At 45.4% G+C, this 18,424-nt stretch overlaps 1 protein-coding gene across 1 annotated transcript in view; it reads right to left on the reverse strand.

The window, feature by feature from the left end:
- Positions 1-680: 680 nt before the first annotated feature.
- Positions 681-18,424, reverse strand: part of Il31ra (interleukin 31 receptor A) — a 38,115-nt gene continuing 20,371 nt past the window's right edge. Inside the window, exons 8-15 of the mRNA XM_021180513.2 lie at positions 17,934-18,150; positions 10,914-11,099; positions 9,395-9,496; positions 8,151-8,297; positions 6,816-6,956; positions 3,949-4,042; positions 2,318-2,399; positions 681-1,148 (exon numbers count right to left, since the gene is read on the reverse strand). Of these exons, the coding sequence (XP_021036172.1) occupies positions 681-1,148; positions 2,318-2,399; positions 3,949-4,042; positions 6,816-6,956; positions 8,151-8,297; positions 9,395-9,496; positions 10,914-11,099; positions 17,934-18,150 (1,437 nt within the window). The remainder of the gene's footprint in view (positions 1,149-2,317; positions 2,400-3,948; positions 4,043-6,815; positions 6,957-8,150; positions 8,298-9,394; positions 9,497-10,913; positions 11,100-17,933; positions 18,151-18,424) is intronic.

Here is an 18,424-nt window from a genome sequence, read left to right on the forward strand (position 1 = left end):
CAGGGTCTTACTGGAGGTTTCTGGAGTTTCTTGATTTGCAGCAGTCAATGCGTAATAAACTTGGGGTGAGATGGGTAGCATAGTTACCTCGCATAAACAAGTCCCAGGGTTCAATCCCCAATGTTGCAAAAAAATAAATATAAGTGGGTGATGGAGTGTCCCAGAAAGGCCATTGTTGAAGATCCTGAGACCGAGCAAGGACTGAGAAGCCTGGCATACCATGAGGAATCCACTCTACTCCTGGTCTCTGCACGAAGGAGAGAAAGTGTCCGGAGACAGGGAGAAGAAGAGCAGAGATCAGGTTCCTGCCAGAGTCAAGTGCTAACAAAATAGCTGTCCTGGACCCTGAGGGGAGCTTCAGCAATGGCCAGGACAACTTGGTTCCTGGGGATAAGATCTGACACATCTGCCTGGGCGCATCCTTTAAGCCCCGAAGCTTGGCCTTTCTCTTGAGGCCATCATTTCAAGGGGCCTCTGTGAGAGCACACAGAAGAAAATAACTTCCTTTGCCCTGTAAAGGACTCCAGTCTTCCTGGCCTAAGTCCACATCTGTGTCACCAATTTCCCGGCTCAGCAGCAAACTGAACAGGGAAGGGTCAAAGGCGGTTTCTGGAAGTCTCAGTGTCTTTTCTAGGGAAGAGATCCATCCAGTTTCTGAGGACTTCATGCCATAGCAGCACTCAGACTTCTCCTTTGCTGTGCTCTGGGATATTTTCATGCACAAGAAATTCCCTGGTTGTCACTGAATTTTTCAAATACGGATTCTGAGCTTGGTCTTCACAGGGAGGCGCTAGCCCTGGACTCTGACAGGAAGACGAAGGCTGCCTGGCCAATTCTGAGTACTCCTCGTCCGCCATTCTGGAACACGGGCTGTGGGAGTCTTTAGAAGCAACCTCAATTAAAACGGAGGGCTCCTTAAAACTTTTCCCTGTGGGACCGTCGGGCCTAGACGGGGAGGTCACACACTCATTCGCTTCTCCTCCCAAAAGGCTCGCCTGGCCCTTTCCAGCTTCCTCTGTCAAAACTACTTCCAGAAAATTCTCAAAGTTCACTACCAGCTTGTCAATGAGATCCGCGGGGACGGGGCATGGTTTTAGGACCCCGTCTTCTGTGTTCACAGAGTTTCCAGTCTCCTTCATATTTGACTTCTACAAAAGAGAAAGGGGGACACCCCAGGGGTCATGTAAGGAGTGCAAATGATTAGCCAAATTATTAGATTTGGGACACAGAAGCCCTGCCCCTAACATAGTCCCCCCTGCCGCTCCCCTGCATCCCTCCTTGGTGCACACAATGTTCCTCAGGTGCTTGGCAACAGTGCTCCGCTTCCTGGGGGACAGCACCCAACAGCCCATGATCCTTTCAGAGAGCTTAAGGCTATCTTCCAGACCATATTAACAAAACTCCCAGTGAGGTGAGAAGCCTTAGGGGAAGGCCATAAAGGCAAAAGACACCACCAGAAAACCTAAGGCGGCCTCACAACAAGGCAGGGTCTCTGTCTTCTTTGTCTCCTGCCAACCTGGCCCAGTGCCTGGTGTACAGTTGAACAGTACAGGCTATAGAGGACTGTCCTGCAGACTATGCAAAGAATGCAAATGGAGCAAAACTAGAGCTCGTTATTACAAAAATGTCCATGAATTTTTTAAAAATCTAAGTTGAAGAAAAATACTAATATTTTAAATTCTTGCATTGAGGCCAACCTGGGGAAGGACTTTTAATACTAAGGATCTCAGAGCTATGTTTGCCTAGGCTGATTTCCACTTAAGGGAGAAGTCATAAGATAGATATTTTTCAAGTTTCCTACTTTAAAATATCCTTAAATAGAGGTTTTCTACTTGAAAAAAAAATACACCAGGAAGCCCTACTGCTACTTAAACAATAACTCCTGCCGTTGGAGAGCACAACTCCAAAGCTGCCTTTGGTTCGCTATTTCCCCCAGTACTGCTGTGTCTCTGAGCAGCCCCCAGATTAATTTGCTCTTGGTTGCTTTTCAAATGACCTCGGAGGTGGTAGTGAGGCCCTCTTGCTCCCCATCAGAAAGCCAATCTGTGAAACAAGTCCTCTTCTGTGATATCCTGACAGAATCACTTCTATGGGGGGGATACCTCAGGCCCTGGTGAGAATCGTTCTTCCAGTCCAGAGTGCAAGTCTGGAAGTCACAGGAGGAAGACTGATTCCATCTGCCCATTCAGCTGTTCCCTGGGTCTTTCAAACTTTCAGTTCTTTCTCTGTGAACCTTGGGAAAAACCCTCCCGTTCCCATCCACCTGGTCCTCCTCCCAGTCTGCACCATTTTCTGGACAAAACCCAGTAACGTGTACCTTGAAACCATCTCCGAGCCATGTGGCTAAACTACTTTCAGCAGGGTTGGGAACATCAGGACAACACAGAGGAGTCAACCGGCTGTTAAAAGATGAGATTTTACAGAGAGGAGGTAAGCTCAGGACATAGTCCATGCATAATGTGGGGCTGACCGAAGGGCAAGGTTTATTAAAGGCAACCATATGACTCCCTACTCAAGAAGGGTCTGGTTGGTTTGAGCGAGAGGGGCCCCCACAGGCTCACAGGTTTGAATCCTTGGTCCCCAGTTGGTGGAACTGTTTGGGAAGGATTAGGAGACGTGGCCTTGTAGGAGGAGGTGTGGCCTTCTAGGAGGAGGTGTGTCACTTCAGGCAGGCTTGGAGGTTTCAAAAGCCCACCCATTCTCAATTAGCTCTCTCTGTCTGTATCTCAAAGTATGAGCTCTCAGCTGCCGTTCCAGAGCCAAGCCAGCAGTTTTGCTGCCATACTCCCTACCGTAATGGTCATGGATGGCCTCTAACCCTCTGAAACTCTAAACCTCAAATAAAAGCTTTATAAGTTACCTTGATCATGTCGTCTTATCAGAGCAATAGAAAATAACCAAGACAGAAGGCAGCTGCCCAGCTTTCTATTCAATAAGGATAAGTATGCACACTCTTGACTGACAGGAAATAGGAAGCAGTTGTCTATGAGACAACCGAAAAGGAGCTGCTCCCCCACATATTTATATCCTTACCTTCCTCTCTTTCTCTATTACCAGTGTATCTCTACCCTGGTCCTGATGTTGGAAACTGCACTACAGTCACTTTGACAAATGCATTCTCAGGAGCAGTTGATGCACTAACTACCCACACTTCTGCTTAGTGTTCCCAAAGTATGTTCCCAACTTCAGCACCAGCATCACTCACTAATCAAAAGACACATTCCTTGTCTTTATCCCAGAACCCTGAGTCAGAAACTCCTGGGGCAGGATCCAGTTCTGACATGTGTCTAGGTTGAAGATGATTACTTAAGAATACGATGTACAAAAATTTATGCTGTGACTTGGCTGCAGTATATTGATCATGATTGAGGTTGACATTAGCTTAGTCACAAATGAGGCCCAGCTGCTGGGCAGAAGGCTCACAAGGGCCAGTGTAGAGTACCCTACCAAGGAGGGACACTGAGGCAGCCTAAGGCTCACTGCAGGGAGAAATATAAGATATTGAAGACAAACGTCTTTCCCCACACTGGCAAGAGCAGGCAGGACAAATGTACCTGCAGCCAGCCCCCCCCAACCCCAACTTCATATCACAAAGAACAGACCCGTGCTCTCATCCAGTTGGCTAACACCCAGGGCTCAGTCTCCTTTCTGTTCCAGCCTCAAGTGACAGACATTGGCAGGCAGAGCCTATGGGGCAGGTAGTGCTCCCTTGGCCTCAGAAGAATCTAGACTTGGTGTACAGACCTGCACAAATATGTCTTCTTGTTTGTGGGAATCCTCATGAGTCTGAGGGTATGGCCTTTAATCCTTCTCACACATATGGATCAAATGAATGAACGAGCCAGCCCTCCCCTGGGGCGGAGTTCCCTCTCATACCACCTGCCACGATGGCACCTGCTGCTTTCTGTGGCCGACTGTTAAGACATTCACTGTCAATCATGAACTCACTTTGTCTTTCTGAGGCCAAAAGTCACTGTTTTGATGCTAAGTAGAAGAAGGCTTCCTCCAACTAGAGATGTTAGAAGGACAATTTCAAACACACCTTTGTGACAAAGAGAACAAAAGACCAGTTGTCAGTAAAGTTCTTTTGACAAGAATCAAATATTAACTTTTTCTTTTTAGCTTTTCTCTTTCTTTAGCAACATTTCTCTTTAATTTCCTATTTAAATTTAATTTATTTCTATTGAAACCACTGGGATTTTGGCCCCCTATCTAGCTGTCTTTTCCCTATGTAACATGATAGATATTGATATATTTTCTTTTGTGTTATTGTATTTTACAGAATACTGGGTTTCATTGACATCTCCAAGTGTTACATATTATGTACTGGTAGCTGTTGCGTTTGCCAGGGTCAGCTTCCAACTTCATCCATTTAGTCAGTAATTAATAGCATAACTATTAGTCTCCCCCCATTATTCCGAGAAATAAAACAAACAAATAAGCAAAAAAAAAAATCAGATCCTCATTCCCATGGTTCGTATATCCCGGGGTAGAAAAACTCACACGATAAACTTTGACAGGTAATCTTTGACTTGTCGATTTGCCTGGACTAAAATATACCTACAGAATGGCAAGTACATGCTATTGTGTCTGTGAAGGTGAGTCCAAAGAACTGACATGGGAGAACACTTAGGGGAGGGTCCACCCTAAACACAGGCAATACCATCTGATAGGCTGGCAGTACCATCTGATAGGCTGGCAGTACCACTACCAGATGGGCTAAAAGTCGAAAAAGAGGAAGATGGTCAGTGCACCCAAGTTCTCTTCTCCCTGGGCATGAACACTGATTGCTGTGGTCATTACTCACAGATTTCCAACTTCAGCTTAGCCAGCCTTTGGACACAACTCTGAAGAGAGCTTCCAGGCATCCATCTTTAGACGGGGACTGCATCCTTAACCCCTACTCTTGTTCTAAAGATTCAGATTTTTCAGACTGAGTGGCTACTGGGGGCCCTGCATGGTGAATCCCACTGCTGAAGAACCTAGCTTCCAATTACTTAAACTGCATCTGTTCTGTTCTCCTAGAAAATCCTAAATAATAGAATAATGTTAAAAATACTTTTCTGTTCTCCTAGAGAATCCTAAGTAATAGAATAATGTTAAAAATACTTCAGATAAAATAGATGATCAAATAGAGTACTTAGGGCAAAGTGAAGGGAGGTTAGCCTCTTAATCTCCTATTTATTTATGTATCACTTATTTAATTTTCCAGATAGGGTCTCATTGTGTGGCCTGAACTCGCCATGTAGGCTGATCTAGCCTTATATTTTAGACTTTCCTGTTTCAGCCTCCTGGGTACTGAGACCTGCGTGCATCACCTTGCCTGGCTAGATCTAATCTAGAGTCTGCCCTGGATTTTGCAGAAAAGCAAAGGGAGATGCAAAGCTTTGAAGAGGGAGAGAAACCGAGTCAGAAAGTGATGGGAAACGAGGTAAGGGGAGGGTAGCTTGTATTTTGTTTAAAACATGAAGCTGTAACTGGTGAGTTCAGAAAATCTAGAACTTTAAACTGTGGCTGCTGTGCCTGAGTCGGTTCTAGAGGTCTGGGAGATGATCATAAGAGCACTGGCTGCTCTTGCAGAAGTCCAGCTCTCCACACCCACGAAGCTGCTCACGACTGCCTGCAACTCCAGTTGCAAGCGATGCGAGACTTTGTTCTAACCAATGCAGGCATGTGGTGTACATAAGCTTACTCAGACACACACATATACACATTAATAATAATAATAATAAATAATAATAATAATAGTCTTTCATAAAAAGGAGAATGGGTTGTGGAGGACCCAGGAGGGAAGTAGTCTGCACTCAAATCTACAGAACAAGGAGAGAAATTTTAAGGGTCCAACACAGGATTGTGCCTTCAATTTGATCCTGAGAGAAATTCTCATGAGCTGACACAACTTGTACCCAGTCTTCTGAAGCTGTAGCATGATTTTTTTTTAAAAAAAATTATTTTAGAAGTTGTATCAAAAAGAATACCAAGAAGGCATTGTTAGGCTGCAGGACAGAACGTGTTATCTTGCTCATGGTTCTCAGAGCCACAGTCTACTTTATTCTTCAGGAACATAAATAACAACGGGCTTCTGAGATATATCAAGATGACTTTTTTGGTTTATAGCAGTTATTGCAAAACTTGTCAATGCTGCTTGAATTTTGATTGATTGATTGATTGATTGATTGATTGAATGAGACAGGGCTTCTCCATGTAGCCCTGGCTGTCCTGGAACTCACTTTGTAGACCAGACTGGCTTTCCTCTTCTTTTCCCTGTCTATTACATGCCCTCAGCTTTCCTACTAAATTATTAAACTATTATATTTCACATTATATGTGATATCTAACAAATTTGTCCTGCTTTTCATGTTTTCAACGTAAAAGCTGATAAGTTGAATACACACATCTTTTTGCAAACAAACAAAACGAAACAAAAGCCCCACCGCAGATGGTAACATTAAGTCTCTTGTCAGTGACTTCTGATCAACCAGTTATTCCTTCCCAGGTTCTATTGCACAACTCTTGACATTTAGGAACTGGGCAGTGTGAGCTCAGGCAACAGCCTTTGACGTGGCTGAGGCTGAAGTGGATGTTGCTTGCTTCATCTTAAGATTATTTGTGGCTGCTTATCAGCAAGGATCAAAATGGCCTGTTGGTCTAACTCAGCCCTCCCTTTGCCAGCTCCTCAGTGACTCCTGGGAGGGAATGAGCCAGAGAGAGCAGGAGAAGCCATGCTCTGCTGCCCTCTGCTGGCTCTCCTTGCTTCTGACAAACATTTCCAACCCGAAGTAAACTCCAGAATGAGGCCTGAAGCCAGTACTCACTGATTGACAATGTCTTGAAGTTTATTCTCACCCCGTTGGTCCCTCCAGCTCTGGTGCTGGCCATGACCCAAACAGTGTAAGAGGTCCTTCGTGTCAGAGACTCCAGGTCACACTGCAGGGCATGGGAGTTAACAGTCTTGGCTGAAAGGAAAAATAGAAACCGATCTAGTGTAGCAAGACAAACTGAAAATGTGTGTTAGCATTGACCCAGGGGGCCCTGACCTGCAATTCTAGCTTTTCAACTTCCACTTAAAACAAGTCTACCAAGATGCATCAATGACCTAAACATAAGAGGTAAAAGTATAAAACTCTTCAAAAGCCCAAATAACTAACCCACAACTTTGAATTATGGAGGGTCCTTATAAAATATGATACCCAACGCACAAGCAACTACCCCAAACAATATTAAACTGAACTTCATTAAAGACAATCTAATGTTAAAATGGGTGATGAAGTTTTTTTCTGTGAAGAAGATATGCAAGTGGCCAATAACTACAACAGAGGATTGCTTGATATCATTAGTGACTAGGGGAAAAAGCTTTCTAAATGAGATACCCCCAGGAAAACTCATGCTGTAAGGTTAACCTATTTTATTTTGCAGTGAACGTAAAACCTTGTGCATGCTAGAAACATGCTCAGGCTCTGAGCTGCCTCCTCAGCCTTGATTACTTCTGTGAAATGATCTGAATAATAATCTATAGACAGAGTCCGGTAGTTACCAGAGGCCACGGGAGGAGGGGCGGGGGAACAATTGATTAAAAGAACACAGAGCTTCCACATGGAGGGGGAGAAGAGAGAGGTGGTGATTACACAATTGGGTAAATGTTCTTAAGACCACTGAACTATACACCTTCAAATATTTAGTACCAAGTTTTACATTACGTGTACTATAATGTAATAAAATCAAATTTAGCCTAAACGGAAATCCAAGCCTAGCCCAGAGCTTAGGATGTCAGAAGATACTGTGGACTCAAAAAGAAAGCTCTGGGCAATGGGAGGTAGAACTTATGCTTAAAGAGCTCTGTACTAAGACAAGTACCATCAAACAAGGGCTGTCCCTACATACAAATCTACTCTTTAAGATGGGCAAATCCCACGCAAAACAATGGTCGGAAAAGTCTGAGGGGACTTTTTTACACGTTTGCAACTCATGAGGTGGTGCCCTCGACTCTATTTTCAGAGAGGCACAGAGAAGCTAAGTATTTGGATGACTATGCCGGTCACAGCCCTGGGAGCCACCTCTGTGTCAGGTCTATTCACATCATCTGGGGGCGGGATAGCAGGGGAGCGGAGGGGTGGACTGAGCTTGCTCAGCCTGGCCATGTGCCCACTTACAGAGTTCTTTTCCACCTTCAGCTTGGTAAAATACAGTGTAATTGTTGATAAATCCATTTCTAGCAATCTTGGGAATCTCCTTCCATGTGATCGTGGCTGTCCTCAGACCGATATTCTCCACCCTGGTCTCAGGACCTTTTAATGGAGCTTCAGAGGTCAGGGAGATTTAAAAAAAAAATTACCAAGGCTGAATCACATCCTAGAAGATCAACCGCTGCCCGAGAGCTGCTACCATTGTTTCAGGCAAAACCCACAATGCTGGGGTTGGAACCAGGAGGTTGAACAGGGGGACTGAGGAGTGAACTTGTTTGTAGAGATTGTTTTATTTTTTTTCCCCAGTCAGGCATCTTATATAAGATGACAAGGAATTTCAAAGCCCCAAGAAAATGTACTTGCCTGTTGTTCCCTGATTCTAATTAGCACCCAACTTTCATTCCTGTCTATAAAGTGTAGCTTCCCTGGCCTACCTTTATACAGCAGGAGACACTTTCCAGGGTTGAATCTAGAAGATGCTCATTTCCCAAAAGATAAAGTCTGAGTGATGTACCTTGCCTATTGTCTCACAAAAGACACCTGGGAGGAGGTGAGATAGCCCAGTGGGGAAGGCACTTGCTGTGAAAGCATAAGGTCACGTAAAAAGCTGGCCATGGTGGCCTCTGTGACAATATCAGAGCTGAAGGGGTGGAGACAGGCAGATCTCTGGGAATTGCTCGCCAGCCAACGGGCAGCTATGCCAATGGGAAAGCCCCAGGTCCCAGGGAGAAATCTCAAAACATAAACAAGGTGAATGGCTTCTGAGAAATGACAAGGTTGGCTTCTAGCCTTCATACATGTGCATCAAAACGCCCATGACCAACGTGCACACCCACGTGTGCACTCCCAGAGAATCATTTCTAACGTGTGTATGATGAGCTTGCCAGGCTCCCAGAATTGATCTTAATTAACGTTAACGCTGGTGACAGTCTCAGCTGCTGTTTTGTTATGACATTAGGCAAGGAGTCTCACCTCGGTGAGAGCTTCAATTCCCCACTGTGAAACAGGAAGTGGCTGGATGCCTTGAACTCTTCCTATCTGCCCACCTGTGAAATGTAGTGATGCTATACTCTGGCCTCAAGTGTGTCAAACACACACGGTTGAAGATGAACATGAAGATGGTGCATGTTTTAGAAACGAGCCTTGAGACAGCCCTGCATCTGAACTTGTAATAGCCTATTTCCCTTCCCCCACAGTTGGTCTACACATACCTCCTTCTTTGGCATAAGCTTGGATTGGATACGGCTCTCCGACTCGGTGTCCCAACACTGGATACACTGATATATTATAGCATGTGAAAGGTTTTAGTTTATCTGAGGAGAGAGGGGGGGAGAGAGGGCTGCTTAAGTACAAAGAGTAGAAAAAATAGAGGACTGAGTTGTGGCCTAAGACTTACAGAAGATGTTCTGTTTCTCTCTAATGCCTTCTCTTGCTCTGAGATGTTCTGTCTAACTCCCAGAACTAAACTGAGATCATTTCAAGAATATTAAAGCTCCATCATGAAGGGTGGGGGTGGGGCTCCTTCCTCCATCAATGACTTTTATCATGTGCTTTGGGGACATACTGAAAAAAATGTAGCCCTTCTGATAACAGTATACACTCAAGAACCTTGAATTCTATTTAGTTCTCTACCTCTTCACATTCCTTCATAAGGCTTTGTGTTTTGTCTTGTTATGTTTTTAGGAGACAGCATCTCCTAAAATGATCATGATATAGCCCAGGCTAGCCTTAAACTCAAGGTCCTCCACTTGCTTCAGCCTCCTCCAGAGGGCTGGGATTAGAGATACATACCACCACAAAGGGCTCATGCATTTCTTAATATAGATGCTGTTGAGTACTGGGCAACAGTAGAAACGATGAGACTTAAAGACAAACTTAGCGTATGTCTTATATGGGAAACGGACTTACTAAGGATGGGTGGCTAGCTCTTAAGCAGGTCACTAGAGCAGCAGGGAGTTCCTGAAGTAGGACAAATGGGATCCAAACTCTGCTGTTACCCCGGATAAGCAGGGCTTGCCTCTGGTGGCTGTTAAGACTGTGTTTCTTTTGGACAGCACAGGATCACTGCATTCATGAATTCACAGTAGCCTTGCTTGCCCACCCAGATCAACCCAGTCAACATTCCAGCATAAAGTGGGAGGACGTATGAGAATGAGACCCACTTCTAGTGAGGCACTCTAACAGGCAGGCGATGGGTGATAGGGACGGAGAGTCAATTTTCTTCAAGGGTGTGTCTTCCACTCCCCAGTAGGCCAATCCCTCTCAGTGGGTGGCCCTACACCTATGCCTAATAGGGCAGCACTAATTCCACTCAGTAGGTTATTTAAAAAATAAAAATAAAGGGAGGAACAGAACGTTGGGAGAGGTGGGAGAAAATGGGAAGTAATGTGGGAGGAGTTGGTTAGATATGGGCAAAACATGTTGTATGCTCATAGGAAATTAGCAGGCTTAATTAGCACTATTTTTAAAAGCCTTACTTCTTTTCTGTTAAATTATGATTATCACTAGCAGGGTAGCTGGTGCACATTATTATTTCCCTGTGTCTCCATTAACATGAGTGGATAAGATTCTGCTTGCTTTCCCACCTGGCTTTCTGTGCCAGCTTCTCCTGGGAAATGCCAAGAGCCGTGACATTTACTAATCTCCAGTGCTGTCCACACAGCCTTCAAACCCGATTTAAGTGAAACCAAACCCTGTGCCACAGCAGCCTGCAGGCTCTGAGCCAGTTACCTTGCTCGATGGTCCAGTTCGTGACCTGAGACACGGATTCCCAGGAAAGGGCAGGGAACTTCGATGCAGCAGCTTCTGGGAGCCACTCCACTATCCAAGTGTCCACCTCAGGAATGGAGCTCTGCCAGTTCACCACCAGCAGGGGCTCGGCTATGTGGGCCTGCATGCTCTTAATGCACTGGAAGGCTGAGGAGAGGGAGAAAGGATTGATTCACAAATCAACCCAAATGTACAGGCCCCACTGGCATCCAGTCAGTGCCAAATTGCAAAGGGTCAAACAAAGCTCAAGATCTCCACTGTAATTCTGAAAGCTTCCCTTCCGTCCTTGTCCTTGTCCTTTATCGAGTATCTCTGGTGGTTAAACGCCTTTTATATCTGCTTTAACCTCCCTTAAACTGACGGGATTCCAGAAACAGATCTCGCTAGTTAGCTAGGATCCAGAGGGACTTGCAGCCTATGCGTCCTCTGTAAATCAAAGTCTCCAAGCAGGAGAGGAAATTTATCCTCATCCCTAAAGGCTGCAGCTCATGGGTTCCTTTCTCAAACTGGCTCTGCGCTTGAGATTCCCACTGCAACTCCCAGAAGCTCAGTCAGGTAATTTGTCAACCTGAAAAGGTCGCTGGGTTGGAGAGGATGAAGGTGATGTAAGAGCAGAGCCAGGGCAAGCAGCACAGAGCTTGGGCATTGTCACCTCTTCCTTGGGGCTCCTGCTGCTTCTCCCCTGCGTCCCCCGCCCACAGCTGTTATGCGTCGATGAATATTCTCCAGAATAATAACCCAGCGCTACAGAGAATGACTTTATGTGGAAATGAGTCCACTGTAGAAGTAGTGCAGACAGTGGCCCCTGCAGTTGATGTAACTGATGTTCTTATAAGAGAGGGAAATTGGGGGGAGGGCAAGGCTGGGAAGATGGCTCAGTCTGTCAGGTGCTTAAGACACAAACACAAGGAGCTGAATTTGACCCTCAACATCCACATAAAATGCTGAGTTCAGGGGACTTGAGAGGCAGAGGCAGGAGGACCCTTGAACCTGTCTCCTTACCACTGAGATGGCTCAGTAAAGAGTAAAGAGAACAAGTCTCTTGCAGAAGACTGGAGATGGGTTCCAAGCACCCACAGAGGATGCTCACAAGTGCCTGTAGCTTAAGCTGCAGGGAGATCGAATAACTCTGGTGTCATGGACAACGACCCTCACGTGCACATACCCACACACATACATACAAAATCAAAACTAAGAAAAATAAACCTAGAAGGGTGTGGTGGTGCATGCCTTTAACCCCAGCATTGGGAAATTCCAATACAGCAGGGTGACATAGAGAGAACATCTCAACACACACACACTCACACACACATGAATATACACGTACACACAATGCATGCATGCACACATGCACACAAGCATATTCACACATGTGCGCACAAGCATGTACATATGCAAATGCATGCACATACATACATACACACACATGTACTCACACACATGCATATTCACATACACACAATGCATGCATGCACACATACACACACAGACATGCATGCATGCATACAAGAATATACACACACATATGCACACACAGATATGGATGCACACAAGCATGTACATATGCACATGTATGCGCACACGCACACACACACACACACACACCCTACTTAAAAAATAAAGTGAAGAACAATTGAAGAAGACAACTGATGTCTGCCTCTGGCCTCCATACATGTATACAAATTAATATGCACAAAAAGCACATATAAAAGAAAAAGAATGATAAGAAAGGAGCAAGCAAGCAGGGATGGAGAGGTAGAATGGAAGAAATTGGAGATATTGGAGTTGCCCCAAGCCAGGGCCTAGGGCCACAAGAAATATGGAAAGGTTGAAGAGGATCCTTCTCTAGAGACTCAGGGAACATGGCCCAGTCCACAACTTGCTTTCCCGTCCCTCTAACCTCCAGAACCTCGGGACAATGTGCTTCTGTTGTTTGAAAGCACCCAGTTGGTGGTGGTTCCCAGCAGTAGCCTTAGGATCGTAAGATAGTACCTTTGCCTCTAGCCTGTGTCCACCACTTCCTCCTCTGGTCTCCTGGAGGCGCTTTCTGAGCAAGTAACCTGGCAAGGTCTCCTGCCCTGAAGATGTGTGAGCACACCTCCAGACCTCAAGTCCTCCGGCTCACCAGTCCTGGAGCCCCAAGAGCCAGGTACGCTGCAGGGGCTGGGAAGGAGATCATGAGGAGATCGGAAAGGAGTTCTGAAACTGTGAATCAGCCACGCGAGAGGGAGCACTTGGCCTCATTAAGGAAGTGCCAAGAAAAAGTTTCTAAATCATCCTACGGAATAAAGACTAATCACCATTCTTCATCAAGAACACCTTGGGCTCCTAAAAGCCTCTCGAGAGTAAGAGGAAAACTTGATCTGCCCTGGAGGCAGGGGAGAGGGCTGACTGTGAACATTGGTGATACCTTGTGATGGTCATGAAGACAACCACCCTAGATCTGACCGATCCTGTTCTCAGGACCAGTTCAGACTGAGCCCCAACTCTCTCCCTGATGCCGTCCCCACTGCCCCTCGGTCAGCTCACCACACAAGTGGCTTTGCTTCCCACATCCTGTACCAGACCAATCCTGCCTGTGACTGAAGACACGTAAATTTCAAGAAGTTCAAGAGTAGAGAGACCCTGAAGGGTTAGCTCTGCCAATCCTTTACTTTAAAGATGATACCCACAGAGGCAAGTGACCATCTCGGCTTGTGCTGCATCTGTGACCAGAATTCCGAGTCACAGTATTGTGGTAAGAATTTTGGTTTCTTAAAAACACCCAGTCAGTTATGTTATGTGACTATGTCTTTGTTTTAATCCCAGGTGTGGGATAGGGGACTGCTTCAGACTGTCCACGCCACTGTGGTTGTCTCGTGCTCTAGGAGGGGCGTGATTTTTACCAGCTACAGATAGTTTATGTTTAGAATTCTGGGGACTCAAGAGGACAAAAATTCAAGAGGCCAGAGAGGGCCTGTGGCAGCTGCTGCTCCCTCTGCTGCTGCTTTTGCTATTGCTGGATCGCTGCTTGGTGGTTGGAGATATTCTGATGACAAAGATTGGACTTGCCTTAGGAACTTGACATAGCTAATCACCAGGAAGTAGTCTAAAGAGGTCTATGCTCCTTTTCCCCTCTAACCTTATTTCTCTCTGATTTAGTGTTGGGGGTTGGAAAGGATTAGGGTGGAATAAGGGTCTGAAGGGTAGTAGATATAAGAACCCAATAAAGTAGCCAAAAGCCTAGCTACACTTTATGAACACTAATTCTAAAATAAACACATCACACCAGTTTAGTTCATACAGTTCTGGGTTGGGATTGGACTGGAAAAACCTTGTACAAACCACAAAACTTTCCTGGGTCTTTTCATCGTGTAGAGGACAGACCTAACAGAATCTGCCTCATGGGCCATTTCGAGGCTGAGATAAACCATGCCATCTTGTCACAATGCCCGACATAGCCTGGTGCACGACATGTGACGATCATAGTGACCCAGTGAGAGTTAAGCACCAACATTATATTACTTAGCTCTTTTCCGACCTGGTTTTACTTTATTATTAAACAAAACTCCGTAGAGTCTCACTTTTCTGTGATACGTTATGGTAAGCCCTGAACGAGCAGCCAGAGGTATAATGGGCATTATGTTTTCCTGTGCCTCCATTAACATGCACAGATAATGCCTTTCGACACGCATATTAAATATCAGCTGTCACCGGTGGTCACTGATACTGAAAAAGGAATGACAACCTTCTGCAAGCTTCCTCTATAGAGAGCTAGACAGTAGCATTTTAGTGTTCAGAGGCTACACCGTGGTCTCTATCACAATTACTCATTACACAGCGGTTGTGGAAAGAAGCCACAGAGTGCACGAAAACCTGCACATGGCTACAGTTAAAAAGGTCATTTGCAAAACAAAAAATGCATTGGGCCAGATTTGGCCTGTAGCTCATCTAGGACCATTATAGGTAATAGTTTCAATACCAAATATAAAAAGTCCTAAGTGACTTTAGCATGAGTTTAGTTAAAGTATACTTTATATTATTTTTAAGTTGACAATCCATACCTAGTAGAAATGTAATTAATTGGAACTTTATTAAGAATGATGATAGTAGGCCACTGTAACCTACTATCTAAGTGGTGAGAGCTTGGCTGTGTAACATGCACGGGGTCCTCCATTTAATCCCCAGCATGAGAGAGGACAGAGAGACAGAGACACACAGAGAACAATGACAGCAGGACTAGAGGTGGAACTCAATCAGTGGAGTGCTCACCTAGCACAGGGAAGCCTGGGTTCAATCCTTAGCACAGCATAAACCTGCTATGCTTGTATACTGGGGAAAGAGACAGGAGGACCAGAAACACAAGGCCATCCTCTGCTTCACTGTGAGTCTGAGGACGGCCCAGTTACATGAGACCCTGTCTCAAAACCAACAAAAGGAACAGTGATCAGCACCAGACAAAACATCACCCCAGAGAATCTCACTTATTCCACACAACAGTTTTGTGAGATTGATGTGTGTGTAAGAGTTCCAGTTTACAAGCATCTTAAAGGGTGAGCTGGCTCACCCAATGGGAGTGGTATCTTGTGGGAGAGCTAAGGTTTGAACCCAGGGCTGCTGGACTCCAAGGACCACACGTCCACCCTCTGCTCTCTCTTGCTTCCCATTACAGGGCAATAGTGGGAACTGAGATTAATTACTTTTGGCAGTACCTCTATTTATCAAAGAATATCTATTCCAATCACATATCATTTGTTTTGATGTCACTAGATTCTTAGAGCCAGGAACTGGGATGTTAAGGACACTGACTCAAAACACAAAATCATGAGCCTTGCAGAATTCTAAAATAAAGGCAGAAGTGGGTCAGATTCAAGGGAGGAGAGGGGAGAAGGACAGACGGCAGTGTAGAGCTGTGGTACAGATGTCTGGTCTAGGCTGGGCTGAGCAAACAGAGCTGTCAGTCAAACAGAAGAGCTCCTTGATGTCTGTGCCAGCTCTTCTGTTATTTGACATTCAGAAATTGTTTTTAAAGAAACAAAACCCAGCAAACAAACAAAACCCTGCCCTCTGGGCCCACAATCAAGTGGCATTGGGCAATACAACCAGATTCATCAGGGGAGGTCAGAAGAAGAAGGAAACTCAAATTTGGGTGGGTAAGGGGATGAGGATGGGGGGGGGGGAATCTGGGAGGAGTTAGGAGAAGAATATGTTCAAAATGCATGGCACGAAATTCTTAAAAATTCATATAAGTACTGTTTTTAAAAAGTACTGCCTTCATGGGGTATGTATCCTCTTGAGAAGGGGAAGGGANGGGGGGAAGGAGAGGGAGGNTGGGGGGGGGGGAGAGAAAGAGAGAGAGAGAGTTAGTTCAGTTAACAAAGTAGAAACCAGAGGATGGGAAGCTCTGTGCAGACAGCAGAGTCCCATTTATTGCTTGCAAGTTTTTAACCCAGACCCAAAAGTGAGGAGGCTGAGGACAAAGCTCAGTGGGTAAAGTGCTTGCTGCATAGGCATGCGCAGCTGGGGCTGGATCCTAGCAACCACATAAGACCCCAGGCATGGCGGCACATGCCTACAATTACAACACTGGGAGGGAGACAGGAGGGCCCCAGCAAGCATCCTGCCAGACAGTTTAGTCAGTCAGTGGGATGTGGTCAGTGAGAGGCCCTAGCATAAAAAATAAGGTAGAGAGTCATAGAGGAGACATCCAGCATCAGGTTCTGGGCTCCACAGTGGTGCACACACACACACATACACACACACACACACAGACATACATAGACACACACAGACATACACATATACACAGACACACACACAGACACAGACACACACATGCATATACATGACACAGCACTCACACTCATACATACACACAGACACACACCTAGACACACCCAGAAACACACAGATACACACAGACACAGATACACGCACATACATGACACAGCACTCACACATACACACAGACACACACACACATGCACATACATGACACAGCACTCACACTCACACATTCACACAGACGCACATAGGCATACACATGTACATATACAACACAGCACACACACATACAACACAGCACTTATACACACACACCCACAAGATAGCACTCATCCATACATATGACATAGCACATACACATGACACAGCACATACACATGATATAGCACATACACAACACATACACAGGATACAACACTCAGACACATATACATATGATATAGCACACACACATACAACATAACACTCATATACAACACACACACACACACACACACACACACACACGACAGCATTCACACACAATCCAAGAAGGCTTTTAAATTCCAAAACAGAAAATAAGGCTTTGCCACTTTGCCTGGGTTCAGTAATGTCCAGTGTGGTCTCCATAGATGCCAGGCATGATGGCTGATGTCAGCAATACCATCACTCCTGACATGAAGCAGACCTGGCTGTAAATTAGAGGGCAGCTGCAGAGTGGGATCTCTTGTCAAAAAAACTTAACAAGCAACTTATTGGCAAGTCTATATACATACAAGGGTTTTCCTAGCTGGGCAGTCAGGCAGAAGGAGGAAAGACAGAAAACAGGACAAGGAACACTAAACCACAGCTGGGACACAGGGACATCTGAGAAGAACAGAGTTTAGGAGAGGACACAGCGTTGATAACAGGGGTCTTGAATATGACCTTTTTTTTTTTTAATGACTCAAGCCAGCATTCAACCATTTGGACCAGAACCAACAGAAGCAGCAATCACAGTTTCGAGGCTTTGACTGAGCTGGGTGACTGGTCTTTAACTCTCAGCACAGGCTTTGTTCCATGGAACTGTAGTTTGGGGTGGAAGGGACTGTTAAACAGATCGTGTTTTTCCACAACAACCTAAAGAGCCCCTGTTCCCCTCTCTTCCATCTGATTAAAGAGGAACAACAGCTACTCTGAGGACAGAGACCACTCTTTCTTGAGCCAGGTGGGGCTACACATTGAGAACAAGGTACCTACTCTCCTCACGGACATCTGGGATCCTCAGGATGGCCTCTTGGGACTTGCCAAGAGAATTAAAAGAAGTCACGGACACAGAGTGTGTCTGGTTCATCAGAAGCAGTTCATACTGCTGGGTGGTGATGTTGTTTATCTCTGTGAGGTTAGTGCTGTTCTCTGCAAAGTACTGTATGTTGTAGCCAAATGTTTTCTCCAAGACTGGGGCTCCTCTTGCCTTCTGTATCCAAAGAAAACAAAAGTTATTGCCGATACCAGAAAGAGAAAGGCACGGGAACAGTGACAAATGGAGAGATGTCATGTTAGCCATCAGACACTAAGTTACAAGCAGGTGTTTATCTTTCCAACACAAATGTTTGCTGGCGGGCGATGTCAACCCTTCAAGTGCCAGAAGAGATGATCTATACCAAATGGTAACTTGATATCAGTTAATACAAGTCCAGCTTCCTGGGGTCAGGCTGGTGTGAGCAAGCCACTTCTAATTCCATCTGTGT

This window comes from Mus caroli, chromosome 13, assembly GCF_900094665.2.
Source record: "Mus caroli chromosome 13, CAROLI_EIJ_v1.1, whole genome shotgun sequence".
In the NCBI taxonomy this organism is placed as follows: Eukaryota; Metazoa; Chordata; class Mammalia; order Rodentia; family Muridae; genus Mus; species Mus caroli.